At 33.5% G+C, this 23,613-nt stretch overlaps 2 protein-coding genes across 7 annotated transcripts; one reads left to right on the top strand and one right to left on the bottom strand.

Annotated features, from left to right (window-relative positions):
• The first annotated feature begins 5,348 nt into the window (after positions 1-5,348).
• LOC127854095 (baculoviral IAP repeat-containing protein 7-B-like) lies at positions 5,349-19,827 on the top strand. Of its 6 annotated transcripts, none has more exons than XR_008036917.1 (5): positions 10,103-10,248; positions 15,982-16,289; positions 17,691-17,894; positions 18,104-18,219; positions 18,510-19,827. XR_008036917.1 is itself a non-coding variant. In XM_052389085.1 (4 exons), exons 1-4 carry the CDS (start codon positions 5,816-5,818, stop codon positions 18,727-18,729), a joined length of 621 nt encoding a protein of 206 aa, XP_052245045.1. In that variant the 5' UTR covers positions 5,349-5,815; the 3' UTR covers positions 18,730-19,827. The 6 variants fall into 6 exon arrangements, 2 of the variants coding, with proteins under 2 accessions (XP_052245045.1, XP_052245046.1); XR_008036916.1 differs by having other exon boundaries at positions 18,104-18,277; positions 18,568-19,827; XR_008036915.1 differs by having other exon boundaries at positions 18,104-18,277.
• Positions 8,398-14,056, bottom strand: LOC127854096 (uncharacterized). The gene is made up of 2 exons (XM_052389088.1): positions 13,334-14,056; positions 8,398-10,543 (listed from the first exon to the last, which is right to left on the bottom strand). The coding sequence occupies exons 1-2, from the start codon at positions 13,360-13,362 to the stop codon at positions 9,964-9,966; spliced, it is 609 nt and encodes a 202-aa protein (XP_052245048.1). The 5' UTR covers positions 13,363-14,056; the 3' UTR covers positions 8,398-9,963.
• Positions 19,828-23,613: the final 3,786 nt, after the last annotated feature.

Here is a 23,613-nt window from a genome sequence, read left to right as displayed (position 1 = left end):
TTACTCATATAAAAAATCGTATAATCTCGCTTAAGGATAATAACCATGTCTACGTATGCATGCAACACAAGCAATAACAATGTTTTACATTCGAAGAACAATTTCGAAGTATTTCTTAAATGAATTGCGTTGCTGTTTGTTCACTGGTAGTGTAGTTTCTACCGAAGTTGAACAATAAAATCTTGAAATAAATGCAAAGCCGGGGCCACATTATCCTTTGGTACCTATAAATGACAGGTGGTTAGCGTGTGGCTATGATATTAATTAGTGAAAACATCATTTTGAATGATAAATAATCATATTATAACGAAAAATTTACTTTTCTGAAAAAAAAATTCACTATCAAATATATATATAACAAGGTATGCAACTCAAAAATATCTCCACTTACCTAAGAATTTGTTTTTCCTCCAATTACTTACAGAAGATTTTTTCCCTCCAAATACTTACTGAAGAGTATCTTCAAACTTAATTGGTCATGCAATTTTTATAAGTTATGTTTTGACATTATTGTTTATATCATTTCAGCTTTAACTTCTATCATTGATATATATAATTCTTCATTCATCCGCGGACTTCTTTGTTTCGTAGTCATAAATGCCTCCAAATGGAGTTGTGTGATGCGTCTAAGTATAGAGGTGACAATAACGTAGTGACGTCACCATCTGTGTATAGAATAGACTAGTATAGGAACAATTTGATATTTCAAGTGGCTCCATTTGCATTGCAAGAGAAGTTCAAATTGACTTGTTCAGTTTGTTAAATTTTGACACCCTAATTATATATTTTTTTCGGCGTAAGCTGTATTAAGCCAGCTTTTCACCTTAGCCTGACCTTTGTTAGCGTCCAATAGAATTCAAATAAAACTTCCCGCGGCCAAGTACAGATGAATACACTTCATTGACTGCATTGGCTGATTTGAGAATACGACCAGAACATTGGAAACATGTCCGCGTCTTTGTAACACTGTTTTACTGCGTGTTCAGCATGAAACAATTTTATATCTAATGAAAAGGCTTAATAGATAGAACAGTTTTACACTCAATCTCGACATCAATACAGTTTGTGCGTCCGCCTTTTATTTTCAGAAGATTTTCAGCGCGAGAACGTTTGCACTTAAAGGCTATTTTCTCATATTTATTACTAACTTCAATATTCCTGTCAACATGTTAACATGTTAAAGTATAGAGAGCAGTGGAAGCGAAGACTCACTTTAATGCATTGCATTTCAACTCGCGAGGTATATCGAGTCAATTTGCGGCCACTGTGTGTGAATGTCAGAGTTTACATACAGGTCATCGCTGCGTTTCTACCCTATGTGCTGATCGGAGTTCGCGGCCAGGAAAATAATCGTTACATAATAAAGACGCTATAGCCAGGGGGGCACGCGTATACGGGAGCTTACCGCGTTTAAGTGAGAAAGTTGTTGCAAAACTTCAAAGATGACGTCGTTTAAGTGTTTTTCGTGAAGGAGTAGCGGATATTTTCACCCGGTAAGCCACTTTATATTTATATTTCTTTTAAATAAATAAGCCCTTTCGGCTCTACGGTGTTTGTGCTCCCCTCGGTTTTTTGTTTCAAGACCGTAGACGTCGGAATAAAAAAGTTATTGAAGCAAAACCGTCGACAAATTTGTTGTTAAATTTCTTGACCTTCGAGATGTTGGATGTTCGAATATCATTTTCTCTCATAATAAACAGTATTTGTGCATGTGTACAGTAAAATATAACATAAATCACGAATATTTTATTATCTCGACGCGTTGTTATGTCTATTAATTCATTTAATGCCGAATTATAACGGGTTAACCCCTATTTTTGGAACTAAACTTCCTTTTAAGCACATTTTGGGATCTGACTTCCAAATGATCAACACCTCTTTCCTATGTTACAAGGTTGTTTGCGAAATAACTTTCGTGAATGAATTCCGAATTGGTTGGAATGTCTTGGAAAACATTTTCACTTGAAGAAATCAAGAGTTTTCTTTTTTCTATTAATTGTTTTATTATTAATTTGTATTATTATATGTTTTATCGCATACTTAACGCTAACGTTTAGTGTGTGTAATATAAGACATTCGACGGTATTATAAACACAGTGTAATTCTTACCTGTTTATTTTAACACATATGGACATACTTATGTTTGATTATGCATCCAACGGAATACTATGCTTACTATTTCCAGATATCTAGACGCCAGTTATATATGTTGAGGATGCCAAGATTAAAAAAAGACGGCGTAACGAAGTGTGTACCGCTCTAGAATGCGATAGGTACATGAAAACCCACCTATCAAACAAAAAAGATTACGTCGAAGTACCTTGCCAAACAATCACATATACGTGCAATAGAAGTGTAATGAAAAACAGAAGAGGGTAAAGCCGGTTTGATACTAGTATAAGGTTGATGTAACCAAATACTGCAATTGTTGCGATTCGGAATACATGAGGCAATTTGGAATACCTGACATCTGCTTAGAAGATGCATATCGGTGGATGTTTTTTATGATACTTAAATATGAATTGTTTATTTAATACAATGACATTTGACGCGTTTTACCATAACGATACTGATACATGTATGTGACTTTGATGTGACACATTTTGGACGACCTTCTTTTAAACCAGTTATGCGTTGGTCACTATATTATAATCGCAAAAAGTGAATTTGTAGTGGATAGAAAGATTTGTGCAAATGCAATACACGATATGATTTCAGTAGAAGTGATCAATATATATGTTATACATGTATGTTTTCTCTTTTATACCTATGTGAATACATATTATTTATGACTGTTGTATTGAGGGAATAAAGTATTGGTTCACTTAGAAAAATTATTTCGTTTGTTACTAACATTGCCTTCTAATCGTAAGTAATGTTAATATGTCAAATGCATAACGAATTAAATCCGACCCAAATCTTTTTTTATCATGTATGTAAGTGCTGAATACAATTGAAAATTTATGCAGAGACATCGTAGGAAGAAATTACGTAATTTATAATGGTTTATTTTCATAACAAAGTGAGGAACTAGCATCATGACATATACGGAATAAAACGTGTAAGTAAGTAGCACTCATAGCAATTATATGTCAGACGTGTCTATGTAGACTTTATAAATAAAACAAAAACACTACAAACATCAGCTGTACATGTTTTGTTATGTTCATGTTTTTTATTTGCTGTTTTAGTCCGGCTCTGTTGAAGGATTCTTTCTTGCATATTCTACATTTAAACTCATGTGGTCCATGAATGGGGCATGATATCTCAATCCTCCCCTGATGTAAAATTCCTCATAACATATACTGCAACGTAAGATGCACTTATTTTCGCCCTTTAACCTGCATCACCTGAAAAGACAGTAAAAGAATGGTTAAAAAAAGTTCATAGCAGAATAAGTTCGACACGTCATAAAATACATGAAATTAATTATAATATTTCTGAAAGATAAACGTTCTATTATCTCGTACATCAGCCACCACACAACCCATCTTCTTGAAAATAGGTGAATTGATTCAATTGGTCGGCAGGTTTTTCGAACAGCATTATTATTATTCTACAGTAAGTAACATGATAAAGAAAACACTTATATTGCACCACGTAACATGCTATAAAACTATAATATTGAAGTACACATATACACTTTACTTAAGATGGGTAGGTATATCATGTCAAGCTCTTTTACATATGAAAGAGCTGTTTGTTATTTGGAAGTCAGGTCCCAAAATGTGCTTAAAAGGAAGTCAGTTCCAAAAAAGGGGGTTAAACCAATAATGTTTGCCAATAAATTAATTATCAGTGATAAAACGGCGTCGGTAAAATAAAATAATCTTGATTTTATTTATATTTTACTGTTCACGTGTGTCAATACTGTGTATTATAAGAGAAAATGATATTTGTACATCCAATTTCTCGAACGTCCCGTAAGTAGACAACAGATTTGTGGACGGTTTTCCTTCAATAACTTTTTTATCCCGCCGTCTACGATCTTGAAACAAAAAACCGAGGGAAGCACACACACCGGAGAGCCGAAACAACGTATTCATTTAAAATAATTATAAATACAAAGGGGTTTACCGGGTGAAAATATCCTCCCTTCCTTTAAGAAAATCCAACAAACGACGCCATCTTTGAAGTTTTGCAACAAATTTCTCACTTAAACGCGGTAAGCTCCCGTATACGCGTGCCCCCCTGTATAGCGTAAACTAGGTGAACTGGAATTTTCTTTAGACCAGACAGATGTTAAATGAAGATATCCAGCGATATCATATGGTATGTCAATAAATATTATTTTTAATTAATTTAACAAGAATTATGCCATCATATTGACTAATGAATTAAGCATGAGCGCAATGATTCTCGATACTGTTAAAAATCGAATCAAATAGCAACGCCAGACAAACCAGTAAAACAGGTTTGTTCGAAGAACGCGCGTATAAATATTTAAAATATATACGGATACTTCGCGTGTGGCCGGTTGACTCATATGTTTTAATTTCACTTCCATTCTTCTTTTGGTTTTCTGTTTTGTATCTATACGTTTATGACCAGCAATATGTAATAATGTAAAATAAGCCGCGAAAACTCCGCGTATCATCCCGTACTGCGTTTGCTGCAGCTAAGAACTGCACAGAAAAAGACATTCGCTATCTTTGATCTCATTCATTGAAGTCTTTACCTTTCATTAACTGCAACCACAATCAACGCCGTATATCTTTTTTTAAAGATATTTCTTGTTATAGGTGCCTGATAGATTTTTTTCTTTAAATAATTGAGATCAATGAAAAATTTAGTAAAAGCACAGCATTGATGTACTATGATGGTCATTTTTAGTGGAATAGTATGTTACAATAAAACAATTATAACTATTGTATTAATGAATTTAGATTAGGTATCATGTTTAAATGGGGTAGTAATTCATTAGATGAGATTAGCACATTATATAGTTGAAAAATAAATAACACTTTAATGACTTACCATAGTAAAATAAACTAGGATAGAATATGTTGCATGTCATAAAATGTAAAACTGAAATGGAAGAAGTTTTACAAATATTTTACACTGACAACACTGTTGGTTTTCCAAAAAAATCCTTCCTATCTACCTGCCCTAGTTTTATGGGGCAAATTTAAATATTATTAATATCATTGAGTTAAATTATTAAAATATCAATATGTTTTGATTACATTAGCTTATTATATTATTATATTATTAATAATGAAATTCTTTGCATGGAAAGTCCAATTCTGTTTTAATTAGTCTTAATTAGCTACTAGTAAAATTGAAAATATCAGTGACATCCAATAATTGGATTATATGCATATGAATGCATATTTTTTTAACAGAACAGAACAGAACATATCTTTATTTAACTCAAGTTACAATTGCAACATATGAGTATACAGAACAATATTGTCATATAAACATAATTTTCACATGACATGGTTAGATAAGATCTACTAAGAAAGATAAGTAACATACATTTTCCTAGGTATAATTATTTAGGGAATTGGAAAGGGGGGTGGGGTGTCCAGTTGATTTTTGACCTAGTTATTGGACTTTTACATGGGCGTAGTACATTTTAAATGTATAGTAACCTCAAATAATGAAACAGGCTATAGGTTACAAGCGCGTAGAGAAGTAATTGACGGGTGACGTAAGCATGGTCACGTGAGTTAATCAGGTCAGTGTAACAGGCATGAGAGTTGTGTTGACATGTGCGATTCACGCTTGTTTGACAACTTTGGATTTTTTTTTAAAGCATGTGTGAACATTCTTCAATGATTAACCAGAGGCACCACATTTGGACCTGTACATGGGGTGAGTTTAATATTCTCATGTTATTGATAATTTGTAGCAGTCTAGCTAGGCACGGACTCTAGATTACACGGATATGAAACGGGACCGTTACGCCAAATATCTTGTTGTGTCTAAGTCACGTGACCGTGTCGTAACTATCGATCTTCTATCGAAGCGCCGAGGTTATAAATTTGATGTACCCACTCACGTATTTTGTTAAATTATAGTTTCATTTCTAGGCCGATTTTGACAAATTATATATCATTACAAAGCTTACGTAACGCAGTTTTCAGATATATAAATATATATTAAGTTTTTCTTCTGATTTCGGCAGCCCGGCGAGTTATAACTTTAACTTTTGCAAATAACATACCGTTTTGGAGTTTTAGAATCTAGATTTACGGTTGACATGTTCGTACTTTATACATAATTGTAGCGTTTATATTTGGAGTTCAGTTTTAAAAATAACATCTTGCTTAGGAGAATAGAATTCTGTATACGATAGAAAAAAAAATTGTTTAAAAACGAAAGTAATGAAGGAATGAAGGCGGGAAAATGTAGCGCGCGTTCCTAACGCACTGAACTGATGCTACGGTCTTGGCGATTATGCTTTTGTTTAGATACCGGCCATTGAATTTCCTTTGCCATGATTATTATATTTTTTATGAAATATATTGAAATATTTTGTTCTAGAGACATATCCATAAAGCTAAGTATTTATGAAGCTTAATAAATTTACGATTTCATCTCTTGATTATAACACAGAAAGGGTGTTAATTTTATGATGAAACAGCGTATACAAATGTATAGCGGACCCTCTTGATATTTTTCGGCTTTGCATACTTCAAATATAATGGGTGTCAAAACATTCATCGTTTGTTGTTTATTATCAAAAAGGTTATTATGTAAAATTATATGAAAGGTTATTAACCATAAATTATCAATTAATTAAAATTATTTAAAGATTCTTGAAAATCACGGTCAACTGTCTATGCATGTATATTGAAATATCTTTATAAGTTAACAGAGTTATAAATATATAGAATTCTAAATTAAAACTCTGTATTATTTGTATTTTTCGGAAAGATTATTTAACCCTGTTGTGGTCAAATGAGAATGCTGTTTTTAATTATGTTGTTCCGTACACTACCATACACTCTTTATAGGACTACGAAATGACGGAGTTTTTTTACCGGTACCCGCTAAATACGTTAAATGTTAAGTATTAGATTTTTTAAAGGTTTAAAATGTACATGTATAGGTATTAAGCACTTATAATTATTGTGATTTAGCTGGCTGACATCTATACAGTATTTAGTTTATGGCAATCTGTATGGGCAGATGACTATAAATGTTTTCAATACGCTACATATCTTATAAACGCAAAATTGAGTATTTGGCGTTACATTACTCCAAGAAATGACCACTAATACCACGAGAAGACATGGAGGTATCATAAAAAGTGTAAACTGACCAGACATTGCCACCTGTGGTTAGGGACCAATATACAAGTATAGGTCCCTGCTGTGGCGTATGACACCATAGTGTTATTTAGTATTGGTCGGCACAGTATCTGATCATAACGAGATAATTGGCTTGTGCTGAACACAGGGGCAATAAAACCACAGATCTATCAATAAACAAGATTATTGAGATATCTTTTATTGAACACCGCGATAACAATGCTCAAACCATGGACTCTAGATTACACGGATAAAAAACATGGCAACATTCTCAGAATCATCACTGCTTTATGTGTAATCACCTTACAATTCGTCTTAAAATAATTTATATATTTGAGTTGAAGACGATGTACTGTTGTTTAAGTCTGAATAAACTATCTGTCTGCCTGTCTAAATCCAAGCCGTCATCGTCCCGGTGAAAAAAAATCTGATTTTCAATAGTTGGACATGATGCCCTGATGTCAAAATACGAAATGACCCGCGTAACACGGACCGTGATTTTCAAGAATCTTTAATAAATTGATAATTTAAGGTAAATAACATTTCAAATAATTATACATAATTACCTTGTTGATAATAAACAGCAAACGATGAATGTTTTTGACACCCATTTTATTTCAAGTATGCATGCAAAGCCGAATAATATCGAGAGGGTCCGCTATATACGCTGTTTCATCATAAATTTTACACCCTTTCTGTGTTATAGACAGGAGCTGAAATCGTTAATTTATTAAGATTTATTTATAATAAGCTTTATTGATATGTTTCGTGAACAAAATACTACAATATATTCCCTAAAAAGAAATTAAATGGCCGGTTTCTAAACAAAAGCATAATCGCCAAGACCGTAGCATCAGTTCAGTGCTTTAGGAACGCGCGCTACATTTTCCCGCCTTCATTCCTTAATTACTTTCGTTTTTAAACAATTTTTTTTTTCTATCGTATACAGAATTTTATTCTCCTAAGCAAGATGTAATTTTTAAAACTGAACTCCAAATATAAACGCTACAAATTGGTATTAAGTACGAACATGTCAACCGTAAATCTAGATTCTAAAACTCCAAAACGGTATGATATTTGCAAAAGTTTAAGTTATAACTCGCCGGGCTGTCGAAATCAGAAGAAAAACTTAATATATATTGATATATCTGTTTACTACGTAACGTAAGCTTTCTAATGATATATAATTTGTCAAAATCGGCCGAGAAATGAAACTATAATTTAACAAAAGACGTGAGTGGGTACATCAAAATGTATAACCTCGGCACTTCGCTGTACGCTAATCGTAAAAGATCGATAGCCACAACACGTTAAAACGCGCGGTGGTAAAACATAAAATGTGTATTTCTTGTGTTTAACTCGCTATAAATCCATTAATAACAACGGGAATATACTAAAAGTTATATTTTTTGAAAGAGGAATTAATAAGCAACAAGATAACGTATAAACCAATAAAATCGGATGAATAGGTCTTGCATAAGATTGAATTTACTACAGTAAGGGTCAAATACTCGATTCATCTCCTGTCAATATACACTCCGTGAGCTAGGATACTGCCGGAAAGGTAGTTATGATGTCTGTACAACAAAATTAATTGAACATGGTACAAAATATTTCAACCTCGATATTGCAACAAAACAAACGGCGGCTGAATGCACAATAGGTAAAGAAAATCAGTACATGTAGTTCTTAATATGTGTCTTACACTATAACAAGGATGCACTGTTAAAAATACATGCTATGCATGCGCATAAGTTTAGGAGCAAAACTTAAATCAATAATATAGTATCATAGAGGTATATTACAGCACTTGTGACTATAGGATTGTTGTAGTGCATAGGCACTTGAAAAGATGATCATGTTATACAACACATTGCGACATTTTCTTGCAAAAATTAAATAAAAAATAGTATCATAGTGATATATTACAATACTTGTAACTATAGGATTATTGTAGTGCATAGGCACTTGAAAAGATGATCATGTTATACAACACAGTGTGACATTTTCTTGCATTGAGAAGTAAAATTAACTATGCGTGTACAACTCAACTTATATAATATGCTGCTATATGCATGGAAGAGACATATAACAATGTTTATAAATTAGTAAAGTAATTTTTAAGTTCTTGGAAATAATTAGATTATCTAGAAACTGTATTCATTAGTATTTGCATGAATTTGGAAGTGTTTTTTAATACAAATAAATATACATATGAATATTTGTTACATATATTTGAAATTTCGTGTTCAAACATTTCATATTCATCATTGTTATAAAAACGCGACGTCATTGGAGGCACATAGACTGTACCAAATAATAGATCCTCGTCTAAATTTGTAAATTTACTAGATAATTTTAACCACATTAAGTAGTCACATTGGGTTTCAATCACTTCAATATATGGAAGTATACAGTTTTTAACAAATGCTCCTATGCCGCCAGATTTTCTAAGTGTTTTTTGCTTTCTAGGTATATTAATGTAAGTGTAACCGTCAATTTTGATCACATCATACTGATCAAGTTTAGATTCCGATACAAGGAATATGTCATAGTCATGTATAAGGGAGATAAATTCTGGAAAGTTCGAACGCCTTTTAAGGCCGCAAACATTAAGCGAACCCAATTTAAGAGTTTTCATATTAATATGTTGGCGTTTCTTACAGTCAAAGCTGTTGATCGGGACATCGCCCCCAACATCCTAAGTCGTCGCTATTTCCGGGGGTTTATCACTCTGTAGCGTTGGGGGTTTATCATTCGGTGGCGTCGGTGAAAAGTTTATTGAAGAGACATACTGTTTCTGTTTCCTGTGTTCGTAGTCCCGCATGACCTGGCTGTATTGGTCGACCTCTTCCTCGGTCTCGATATCGGGGGTTTGGGAATCGCTCTCACTACTCGCTGAACCGGTTTCCATACAGCATCCGAACCTATTCTGAGTTGGGAGCTCAGAACTGTTTGGCGTCGTGATGTTTCCATGTTTGTTAAGGTCAGTTTGTTTATGTTTTAGTCTAGACGTTTGTAGTACTTCTCTCCAGTCGGGGAACTCATCAATCACTACCTTTTTCTGCACAATTAGTTTGGCTGGGTAACCAATATGTACTGTACGTGGGGGATTCGCAGCCTTCATTTCTTTGAATTTCGGCCAAATGCGGGACCTGGCCTCAACTATTTCATTTGGGTAATCCCTGTTTATACCGAGTTCGGGTTTGCCCTTCAATTTATGTGCAAACGAGAGTATGTTCTCCACGTCCTGGTGATCACGGAAACAGTTACATAGTACCCTATTTAATTGGATAAAAACAAACAAATTACTATAGTTCCACAACCCAGCCCAAGTTTACTCAAACTGAATTAATTCATCAATTGATCCTATTTAATTATATTAAAAACAACATGTGTAAGATTTTGAGAATATCCCATGTATTCCTCTAGTACATCAACATGCACTTACTATTTATTTACATGCAATCCTTAAACAGTTTAACAAAAATAATGAATGATTAATCCAAAGAAAACAAGATTATACTTCAACCAAACCATTATAAATTTATTGTGGGTAGGGGGGTGTAAGCACTTAAACTAAAATGGGGTGGGGAAATGTCTGGGGAGGGAACATCTAAGGGGGGGCGTCAGGAATTCCTGCTAAGGGTGACAGTGCTGTTATTATGTGTCTTTAGAAGAAATAATTGAAGGAAAGTACTCTTTGGTGTATGCCCATCCAGAAGCATTTCTGAGCATATCAATTGGAACAGCAATACTGAGTGCATTTGAAAGAGATATAACTGTGTCACGCATTGCTTTTGATGAAGCCCACATGGTCCTTTTATGGTAGCTTTCCTATTTGGGAATTTTATACTTATTTGTTACTCTACAATCTAGCTCTTTTGTCATAAAATGAGAAGTTTTATTATCTAACAGGTTTTGTGTTTGAACCTCCAAAATTTTATAATACCGAAGTCCCATCATATAATCATCATCACAATCAGCAGCAGCATTATCATATTCATCATCATCATCGTTAGCAGCAGCATCATTGTGTTGTATGATCAGAATTCAATACAAATACAAACACAACCATTACAACTCTTACTACTACTACAACTAATTAATTAATTATCTACTACTACAACAAGAACAACAACTACAACTACTACTACTACTGATATTACTTAAACTGCTACTAGTCTACTACTACTACTACTACTACTACTACTACTTCTACTACTACTACTACTTCTACTACTACCACCACCACAACAACTACTACTACTTCTTGGTACACCAGTACTTGTTGTCCATGGAGACGATAATGAGAACTCTCCCAGAGTATGGATCGAACCCACGCCCAGCGGACAACATTCTCTACACCACAGCGACCATGAATTAATATTTGACGCAAAGTGTATCATAATTCACCTTATTACAAAAAACATGGAATTCACAAAATGACTGAAAATGCTTTAGAATAAATGCAAATTTGAAATTTGAAACAAACCAACCTAAGCAATACATAATAAGAAACACTACATTATTGAAACACTGATACCATGAACATTTTAGGGTGTAACACCTTATGTACATGTACCAGACCTTTTATGTACTACCGGTACTTTGAAACTTTACGTACCACCTACATAAAACCTACATATAGGTGTTATTGTCCATTCATTCATAGCAGTCTTAATGAATCAACGTCATTCTCTAAACATGATTAAAGTCTAAAGAAGGAAATAATTTGATTTTTTACAGTTAGAACATTAAGGTCATTTTCTCTTCTCTTCAAAGTATCACATTTCAATTTTACAATATAATACAAACGTTTTAGACTATATAATCCTTAGTCAGGATAAGATAAGAGACAAATGAATTTTTATAATTTACTTCAATTTCAGGTAAGACTAATAAATCATTTATTAAGTACTACATGTACTTGGGCTAATAAATTACACTAAGACACTCAGTGACTCTTAGACAATCTGACAAAAAATAAAATCTATGGCCAATATATAAGTCTAAATTCATAAATACTATCGCACAAAATACATTTCATCAATAACACACATTCATATTAAATGAGTTATCTATATATTATAAATATTGTACATAAAGTGTCAGATAGTGGTACATAAAGTGTCAGATAGTGGTACATAAAGTGTCAGTACATAAACAGAGTGGTACGTAAGGTGTGACATTCAACATTTTAAAAATCAGTAAACAATTTATGGACTTCATTGTTTTGCATATACGCAATCAAAGCATATTTATTAAAATTTAAAACACACTGTTCATGGCTGTATCTTTTTATTTATACATGCATCAACTATTCTTGTTATTAATACATTTTTTAAATTATATATAAACAAGAGCACCACATAATGGGTGCCATTCTAGGCTGCAGTGCAGTTTTGAATAAATGAAATTTATTAATATTTTTTTTTAGAGGTTAGAGACCTTGACCTTTGACCTAGTGACCACAAAATGGGTGTGGTGTGTAGAAATCATCAAGGTGCATATACATATAAAGTTTCAAAGTTATAGGTGGAAGCACTTTGATTTAAGAGCCGATGTAAAGGTTTTAGCACGACGCGGACATCTGACGACGCGCTGTCCATGACAATACCTAGGGTTTTCCCTGAAAACAGCCGAGCTAAAATTGAGCATACAGTGGGTTTTTTTCGTTCAAATTTGGGTCCGGTAAGAGACCCATTCCCAATGGAACAAAGTATATATTTTTTCCAAACGGGACCTAAAAATTCCCAATGGAAGGTTTCCACACAAAAAAAATATTTTAATAATTATATAAACATGTAAATTATCTCAAAGTCAAGCTAAACAAGTTAACCTTAAAATATATCTTACTGAAATCACTATTATTATCAATTTCAAAGTATTTTAAATCATAAAAGCAACAATATTAATCTCCCAAATTTACTCAAAAGAACACGTTATTTCCCAATTAAAAGGGACCCTGCCCCATTCCCAAAATGGTGAAAAAAAAACACACTGGCATATAAATTTAATGGAAAACATACAATATTATGTCAAGAAAAATAAAGCTGTAAAAATCTCACCTGCTTGTCTTTGATGTTGCAATTAGCATTTGATGTTGCAATTAGCACATTCAGCGTTTTCAGTATCTACTAAATAAATCTATGAAAGTGCCAAATGTCCAAGATACCATGACGTCCTCCTCAAAATGTTAGATCCTTCGAACTCCATTTTATTTTATCCCTGATTAATCATCTCACACAGTAGGCCTACACGTACGATTCCTTGGAATGTTCACAGCGTTTATTTTAAATCGTTTACGTTCTCAAATTTCAGCAGGTATTTAATTATAAATATAATATTTATTTATGATTTAGATTTATTTACTATTTCGAAGATACAGTCTTGCAACGTGTTTAGACTTTAGTTAGTCTAAGTTACATGTTAGATCTACGTGTTTAGTGATTCTTACAAACAATAGACTGACATGAAAAGTTGTTCCTTTTGAAGCACAAACTGCATCCAAATATATATTACAGCTGGTCCGGTTTGATGGGGCTTGCTTTTGATAATAATTAATTACCATTTTTCACTTCCGTGTTTATTATGTTTACCAACGCCATGATGGAGAAAGTCCGTTTCCCACAATGCTTAGCGCGCATTCACACAGGTCAGTCAGACCGGTGTGACACAATGTTCCATAACATAGAAATATGATAGTAACGTACGCGGCCCTATTGTCGTCATTAATCAAAGTGTTGTCAGCTAAAGAGACATCATTTATAAGTCGTAACGTCGCAGAGATATTCTATAAGGTAAAATAAACATAAAGGGAGACAATGCAAGTCTTTTTAACTCGAGGTTACACACTATTTCACGAAAATTTGCATGCAACGATGAGGGGTACGCTGTGACGGCTTAAAGACCTATGCGTCCTATGGTCGTCATCGCTGTGGCCCAAGGGTCGTCAGTGTGTTCGTTAAGTCGGCACTGTAAACCAGACAACCTTAACAGAAACAAAAGAATTTTATTGACGTATTTTGTTGCAAAACAAAGCAAATAAACTTTCGGTTTATACAGTGCTTGTTACTTAAAAAATTAACAAGTTTAAACAAAACAAGAACAGCTTTTAACGGCTTACGTTACAAACGACTAACGTAACAAACGCATTTTGCGTGTCAATTGTTGCTTTTTATGGGCAACTCCATCACTTTTATGTACACGCCAGATAGTTGATGGACAAGTTTATTGGTAATACTGTGAATAGTCTCGACGTCTTCTTCTTCACATTTGAAAACAACGGCACAACTTTGCTGTGGCCCGACTCTTCGGTTTATTACTGAGGCCACGTCCGTAGGTCTTAAATATAAAGGGGATCTCGCTTTTTGTACAGAAATAATGTCGTACACTAATCGAGCGGAATCCCGCTTTAAATTGGCTACTTTACGTTGCCCGTCCATAACTGCAACTGCATACATATCATGGGGATTTTCTTCTTGCTCGACTCTGTATGTGCCCAACAAATCAAGAGATCGTTTGCCGTAGTGGTGTAGTCCTACAGCCTGGACGTTTTTAAGTACGATTTTAAGTTAGATCTACAGTAAGAGAATAGTGTCGTATACGCGCTTAAACGTGAAAGCACTTCACATGTAAGCGATGACGGATGTTAGTAAGCGCTGTTAAAGGTATAATCGCTTGAATATTAAACCGTATATCTGGATGGTATTTGTATCATTTTTCAAGATTGGTTTTATTTCTTAAACTATAATTTGATATACTCGAATATCGCATTTAAGTAAAATACTTCAACAATATTAAACGAACTTTGTTTTAGAGCAATATACATACAAGAACATAAAAGAAGACCAATACGAACCAAAACATAATTATATTGATGCAATGACAGGATTTATTCAGGACCTATACCTTTCGTATGTGATCATGGGTAAAGCTTAATAATAAATACAATGTATTGAGAAACGTAAGTTGCATTTTTTCCAGCATTTATGAGTTGACTTTATAAGCTATGTATGCACTTTTTAGAGATGTAGCCTTTTTTAAGTATGTTTTTACATGCTTAAATGATATTTTATAGCAATAATAGAATTAAGAACAGAAAGACAATTTATTAGAAGTATACCCCATCGATAGAGACAATGTCATTTGTAATAAAGAGTTTTCTGCTTCAACTCCTTGTTGTATGGACTATTATTTTACACACTTTATTTCAAACAATAGAAACACTCCGACTAATTTGACCGCTTAAAGTGAAGAAAGTGTTACATATGTTATCGATGCCAATAGTCGATTAATAATTAGCCTGAGGAATTTACAATTAAGGTTTACATTATTGTGTATTTTATTCTGTCTGATGTTCTTTTACTTGTTGGTATCAGAACCGAAAATAGATAAAATGCATGTTGACAATCGGTGTCCCTTTAATATTTTTTTTTATTTAAGCATGCGGTGTTTTAATAAACCAATAGCGCAAATAAATTGTGTTACTTACATATAGTTAAAAACAAGGAAAAATACATTATATGTTTTGGCATCTGAATACATCGGATGGCTTGATAATAATATACTAAATATTTATTATTATTATTACTTGATAACTAAAGTTCATTTAAATTTTGAGATTGTACATAACAACCATGGCATGGCCAGTTGAATTTAGAAATGAAGACGAATTGGAAATGTGCTTCGAAACGTCACGATTTCTTTCTTTTAGAACGTTTCCGCAAAACGTGAATGTGAGCGGATTAAGACTGGCCAACAACGGATTCTATTTTACTGGACGTGATGCGATAGTGCGATGTTTTAGCTGTCATAGATACCACAGTGACTGGCAGACGGACGGCGTCCTGTATCAAGTGGGATATTGGATGCACGAGGAAGATTGCGCGTTCATGCTGGAAATGGACAGCAGTAACGTACCCATGCACCGTCAGCCAGGTGAAAACCAGCACCTAACAAACTCACATCTTCTGCTGGGTCCGATGGCACATGGCTTACACTATATGGATCAGGGAATCACTGGTATGTAGTTTGATGTAATATTTTCAATAACTTTACAACTACCGGATTTTTATACAAAAATTACCACTACTAGAACTACTTTTACTTCTTCTACAACTACTAATTTTATACTACTACTACTACTACTACTACTACTACTACTACTACTACTACTACTACTACTACTACTACTACTACAACTACTACTACTAACTGATACTACTTCTATTACTACTTCTACTACTACGACTACTTCTACTACTACTAGTAATTCTACAACTTCTACTGCTTCCATTTCTTCCATTACTGCTACTTCTGATTTATTTTACAGTTTCGCGGTTTGAATGTAGTAATGGAGAGGGTACAGTTTAGAGAGGAACGCTCTTTAAACACATTGAGCATTGTAACGTATGAGCTATCTCAGACACATTGAGCATTGTAATGTATGAGCTATCTCAGACACATTGAGCATTGTAATGTATGAGCTATCTCAGACAGTTTTTATAATACATTTCATTCAGACAGTTTTTTGAATACATTTCATTCAGACAGTTTTTTGAATGCATTTCATTCAGACAGTTTTTTGAATACATTTCATTTAAGTAGTGTTAGTTGGATTTAATGATATTAATTGTAACGATTGCACCGATTCAACATAGCACATTGATAGTAAATGGTTATAGAATATTTGTACTTTTATATTATCAACTGATTAATATATATGGTGAATGAGGCGCTTCTGTTAATAGAAATGAACTGAGCCACGAAATTCACAATAAATATCTTCTGATGTTATCTTCTTTGAACAATCTCCCATGTATAATGCTCAAATAAACAACCGGATATTCTCATCAGTACTTTGGCTGAAATGATATACGTAACAGTATTTATGAACACATTGTAAGTTGTAACAGATTGAATAAGTTCTGAAGGAAACACAATTCATATTAACTCTTCCACTATGAAAACAACAACAGCTACTACTACTTCTACTATAACTGCTGCTACTTATTCTACTACTGCTACGGTTGCTATTGCTGCTGTTGCTACTACTACTGCTTTTATCTTTATTGCTGCGTTATTGTAGGTAAGGTTTGCGACATTCGTTGGTCGAAAAAGATGCGTTTTGTGTTAAATACTCATGGAATATTTATAAACAAATTAACAAACGTAAACATTATGTGAGTAAAGCTAAAACAATAGAACAATCCACCATATGAAACGTTCGATACTTCTAGAAGAACAACAATTGTCTTTATACAATGTAAAAAGTTACTATTCATCATACATATATTCATCAGATTCGTAATTTGAACAAACAATTATTATTTGTTGACTATGTAACTGGAAACGATTACAGTTTAACGACCTGTCTGGTGCATATCACCAATAGTCATATTGCATCAATTACGATCGCAATAGGTGAAGTCCTGCCTGACGCTTCCGGGGCTTTGTACTATGACGTCACAGTCGATTTGGCGTCGTATCGTCGTCGGCATCCTTCTGATAGGCCATCTCACCCGTTGTACGCGATTCAGAACCTAAGGCTGATCTCGTTTTTAAACAGTCCCTCAGACCTGCAGGTTCGGGGTGAGACTCTCACTGAGGCTGGATTCTTCTACTTAGGTAGGCAAGAAGCGTTTACATGAAATGTAATATTTATAATCTGTTTAATAATATCTCAATTTCTAGATCTTAATCTGCATATGTAATGAATTTGTACAGTGTCTGTACGTAATTACAATAACAGCATATAATGAATAATTATGTTCAACGCGTTCATATTACACATGACTTACTGCTGGTGTTTTACTATTAAAATATCTTTGTTGAAGGTTACCAAGACCGAGTGCGATGCTTTTACTGTGGCTTTGAAGTGACTGTCCGTTGAAGGTTATCAAGACCGAGTGCGATGCTTTCAGTGTGGCTTTGAAGTGACTGTCCGTTGAAGGTTATCAAGACCGAGTGCGATGCTTTCAGTGTGGCTTTGAAGTGACTGTCCGTTGAAGGTTATCAAGACCGAGTGCGATGCTTTCAGTGTGGCTTTGAAGTGACTGTCCGTTGAAGGTTATCAAGACCGAGTACGATGCTTTCAGTGTGGCTTTGAAGTGACTGTCCGTTGAAGGTTATCAAGACCGAGTGCGATGCTTTCAGTGTGGCTTTGAAGTGACTGTCCGTTGAAGGTTATCAAGACCGAGTACGATGCTTTCAGTGTGGCTTTGAAGTGACTGTCCGTTGAAGGTTATCAAGACCGAGTACGATGCTTTCAGTGTGGCTTTGAAGTGACTGTCCGTTGAAGGTTATCAAGACCGAGTACGATGCTTTCAGTGTGGCTTTGAAGTGACTGTCCGTTGAAGGTTATCAAGACCGAGTGCGATGCTTTCAGTGTGGCTTTGAAGTGACTGTCCGTGAAGAAGACTCTGACCAATGGACTGCGCATGCCCAATGGTGTCCCCAGTGACCTTTCGAATTACGTTATTTACGTTGAATAGTATATAATGTATTTTGTTAATATATATATATATATATACCGTTCTCTTGTACGTTCAATTTCTATGGACTATGCATATATCTTCACTAGTGTTTTTATTATTAATACACTACATCTATTTGTCTGTTTTTTGTAGACTGAGTTACTACTCTGTTGTTAAGTCACGTTTGTTATTATTTCTTTATTGCAGCGAACACGTAAATTTGATAGTTTTTTTTTGCAAAATAAAACAAAACATCATGAAGAAATTATGTTTGAAAAGAATACGTATGCGTTAATAATAATAATTTGCAGTTTCTACATTGTATTACTCGAAATTAATTGTTCGCCTGTCTGTCAAGATTTCTTCGCTTATGTTTATATTTAATTGTATTTAATGAATGCGAAAACATGTTTGCGCGATTGATGTATTTTAATATTATAGGTCATTGATTTTTGATTAACCAATCGAGTATAGCTTGTCTTCGGGGTAGTTTGATGGGAGACAACTCTTGTTTCAATGTCTGCTCTTGTTATGTAGTTATCTTCACAACGAATCTTGAATACAGCTCGATACGAGTAACAGCCGCGATGAATCGTTTCTGATAAGCTTTTTCTAACAATGGAAGTCACGTGTTAAATGAATACCATAAGCGGGTTTGTTTTCATGTTAAAGTCTGCAAAATTAGATTCAGTTATGTTGGCTTTATTTATAATGAGGTTATTTATTGAGTCGTGTTCTGACAAAACTGGTCATAATGCATGTGCGTATAGTGTCGTCTCAGATTAGCCTGTGCAGTCTGCACAGGCTAATCAGGGATGACACTTTCCGCCTAAATTGGATTTTTGCTAAGAAGAGACTTCATTTAAACGAAAAATGTCATAAAAGCGGAATGTGTCGTCCCTGATTAATAGCCTGTGCGGACATTTTCTCAGAACGCGACTCTATTCATTAAAGGGGCCTTTTCACGCTTCGGTAAATTGACAAAATAAAAAAAATGTTTCAGATTCGCAAGTTTTCGTTGAAGTTATGTTATTTGTGAGGAAACAGTAATACTGAACATTTACCATACTCTAAAATATCCATTATATGCATCTTGTGACGATTTAAAATCCTGATAATTATAAAGCGTTGCAACGCGAAACGATTGAATAATTTGGAGAGCTTTGTTGTTGTCGCTATATTTTGTGATACTACTAAAAATTCTTATATATAGTATAAAATACTCATTGTATGAGCGCGGATGACCGAGTGGTCTAAGCGATAGACTTTTACTACAGGTCAGGTGTTCGAGCCCAGTTGGGGGTTACTTTATTTCTTTCTTTAATCTTATTCTCGTTTTTATAGTTATTCAGTATAATATATATTACTACTTTCAAAGCAATGTCAATAACTCTTGCTTGGATAGAACAGAAAATCAATATTTTATTATATACACTTATTATAAATGTAATCACTCAGCGTATAAACACGGACGCAATAATGCTTTAATTATGCATTCGCCTGTGTATATATTTCCAAATAACTACAAGGTATAACTATCGTGTAAAAATGTTTTGACTTGAAACGGTGTTTATTCGATCTGTTGACTTCGACATGGGATTAAAAATTTAATTAATATGATTTTCTTTATATAAGAGTGTTATTTATGTAACATACTGCAAATTTTGAAGACAATATACAGTCACAAAGGCAGATTAATTTGTGACGTTAAAATCAATGCGATGGCCATGAAATGTGACGTGCGAAGTTATTGGGTGTCCAATTACGTCAAATTGTTCGTAAAGGCCTATAAATAATACATAAATGTAAAACGGATATTAAATTTGAGAAACATAATTAATGCGAATAAGTATGCTTTTGAACACTTTTGTGTGTCGATGTCCTTAAAAAAGTTAACAATACTCGGGAAAAATTGGTATTGAGTTATTCATATAATATGCATTTGGCGATTAAAATATTGTTAACTTTTCAACTTATTTAAATAATGTTAGATAATATGTTGTATTTAATAACTCACAAATCAATGAGGTAATTGTTTTGTCTTTGTTTAAACAAAGAGTTATCGACGAATACTTACAAGAGTGGAATCGAGATATTAATGATAATAGGGTACTAATTGTATACAAAGCAATAAAAACAACATTATCGTTTGAACCATATTTACAGACGATTGTTTCAAGAAATTTAAGAACAGCGATTACGAAAATACGCATCTGTGCACATAACCTGAGAGTACAGACTGGAAGATATGATAGATTAGAACGAAACTTGCGACTCTGCCATGTATGTGACAGTAATGAAATAGAAGATGAATACCACTTTTTGTTGAAATGTTATATTTGCCCAAATAAGAGAAAACTACATTACAACCTATTATAGTCAGACCTAGTATGTTCAAACTCACACAATTATTAACTACAAAAAATATAAATGAAATGCTAAAGTAAGGAAAGTACATTTCAGAAGCACTCAAGATTCGCAATCGTTATACCAATAATAATGTATAGTTTATTCAATGTATTTGTTTTATAGTTTAAAATGTATATTGAATACAATATGACATCATGTGATATGCTATATTTGAACATGTATTGTTTTTAGTATATGATGATATAGATGTTGCATTCATATTAATTATATGTACTATCCGGTACTGTTTCGATACCTGATTTTTTATTGTGATTCGAATGTATAATGTGAACTCCTTCGAAAGTATAATTATTGTTATATTTCGAAATTAAAATTATTTTTATATTTTATTTTTTATAGACTATGCTGATGTATATTATACAAGTTCAACTATAATTTGTAATTTAGCCGTTGCTACTTACATTTTATGTGGTTTGGATGCGCACTGTTATATTCTATGCTCCTTCAAATTACAATTAATGTTTTACCTTAATGCTTATAAAAGTAGTAAAAAGCATTCATATGTAGCAATATACACTGTTAACATGTGATTTAAAACGAGTTTTATTCAAGTATCTGTAAAGTTCATACATAACTACTTTATAACATTTCTGCTAAATCCACTTACTGTATTCAAGTATTTTGTATTATTGCTTTTGTTTACCAGGAATCGATTTCAAAATATACCAACGTACTAAGTAACGATTCATCAGAATTGTCACTAAACGTTATAACCAAACGGAATAGCAGTACAATGGATAAGACTTATAATTATATGTAATATTTGTCATAGAAAAAGAAAAAAGACAACTAATCGCCATGTTTTTTGTTTTGGACTCTTAATTAGCCGGAAAGTATGAAAGCATAAACCTACCCTTTTGATTTGTGAGTTATGACTTTTGACTTGTGACTTTTGACTTGTGACTTATGACTTTTGACTTGTGATTTGTGACATAATTCGGCGCGTTTTTGAATAAAATATGGCAGACAAAAACGCTTTATATTCTAGAACATTTTTCTTATTAAATTAAGGTACTTTACATTGTCTATTCTAAAATCGTATCATCTTTGTTAGCTGCGATTGGAAGGCTGCTGAGCATCTCGTATTGTCGACTCTGTGGTCTTATTCAAAATGTAAGTGTTATACAAAGCCCTCTCACGTGTAGATTCTCTTAACATTTATTATTCCAATGACGATTGTGAAAGATGTCATTATTCCCTATATTAATATACCATTTTATACATTCGAGTGTCGATGGAGTGACTGAGTGGTTTACACATTTTACTTGTGATTGGAGGATTCGCTGGTAGTCCGGTTAACTCTGCTAGGTTTGGGCTACCTGGTTTTTCACTTGTCAAAAAACTAAACACCTATCATGTAAGATATTCAAGAGAATAGTCTTAAATATGTTTTGTTATATATTATCAAAAGCAAACCCTTGACATGCGTGCTCAAGATTGAAACACACAAAAATCATCAACATATCATTTTAAATATTCATTTACACTTTGCAATAACATATAATTCCAGAAATCACTTGTAATTTTCATACATTATCCTGACTGTTCCCACTATTTTTATGTTATATTTTTGTTTTTACAGATATTGACTCGCTACGGAAATGAAAATGAAGACTATTATACTTTTAATAATTTTGGCGCTTTTTTGACGTGGTGATATGATTTGTACCAACTTATTTGCCAAAGAAAACTTTGAATCAGAGATTTGAACTTACTATTTCAAACTTGGTTTCAAATACACCAAAATTCTAGGATTTTTATTAAATAGACATAGGATTTTGTCGTCAATGCGGCATTTGTATAAAATCCTAAAGAAGTTTAACCTGTATTACAGACCTACCCGACATTTGATACAGTTATTTATACAATTCAAAAAGAGTTCAACACTTGTGGACAAAATCTCGGTTATATATCAATGTGGCAACGGCTTCGAGTTAATCATAGTGTGAAGACAACTCATCAGGAAGTTAGGGAGGTAATGACGAGTTTAGATCCTGAAGGCACTCACCTGAGAACAGCCCATCGTCTCAAGAGGCGTGTTTATTGTGCGAAAGGCCCCAACTAAATTTGGCATTTAGATGGCTAAGCCAAATTAAAACCCTTTGTATTTTGTATCCATGGTGCTATTGATTGTTTTAGTAAAATACTAAATTTGCTAGAGGTATCAGACACAAACAATAATCCAAAACTCATTACGAAGTGTTTTTTAGATTCCCTGAAGTCAATTGAAAGGCATCTCGTATTATACGTTGTGATGCTGGAACAACAACTCTAATTAATGCCTTTTACAACAGTTCTTTCGGTACAATGCATCAGACCTTGGCGAAGTGTTATTATTGGTAAAAGTACATCCAATCAGCGAACTGAACGTTGGTGGGGCTCTTTATGACAATAAGGTTTATATTGGGGGCTGAGCTTCATTAAATACTTGCGTGATTCTG

This window comes from Dreissena polymorpha, chromosome 12 (genome assembly GCF_020536995.1).
Source record: "Dreissena polymorpha isolate Duluth1 chromosome 12, UMN_Dpol_1.0, whole genome shotgun sequence".
Classification (NCBI taxonomy): domain Eukaryota; kingdom Metazoa; phylum Mollusca; class Bivalvia; order Myida; family Dreissenidae; genus Dreissena; species Dreissena polymorpha.
This window is presented reverse-complemented; position numbering and strand designations above follow the sequence as displayed.

Excerpts from the sequence above, each read along its gene's own strand:
- LOC127854095 (XM_052389085.1), top strand. Across the intron at positions 16,290-17,690 it reads TATGGATCAGGGAATCACTG|GTGAAGTCCTGCCTGACGCT; the intron begins GTATGTAGTTTG and ends CGATCGCAATAG. Across the intron at positions 17,895-18,625 it reads GGCTGGATTCTTCTACTTAG|GTTATCAAGACCGAGTGCGA; the intron begins GTAGGCAAGAAG and ends TGTCCGTTGAAG.
- LOC127854096 (XM_052389088.1), bottom strand. The coding sequence starts at position 13,362 with ATGCTAATTGCAACATCAAAGACAAGCAG. Across the intron at positions 10,544-13,333 it reads GCAACATCAAAGACAAGCAG|GGTACTATGTAACTGTTTCC; the intron begins GTGAGATTTTTA and ends CCAATTAAATAG.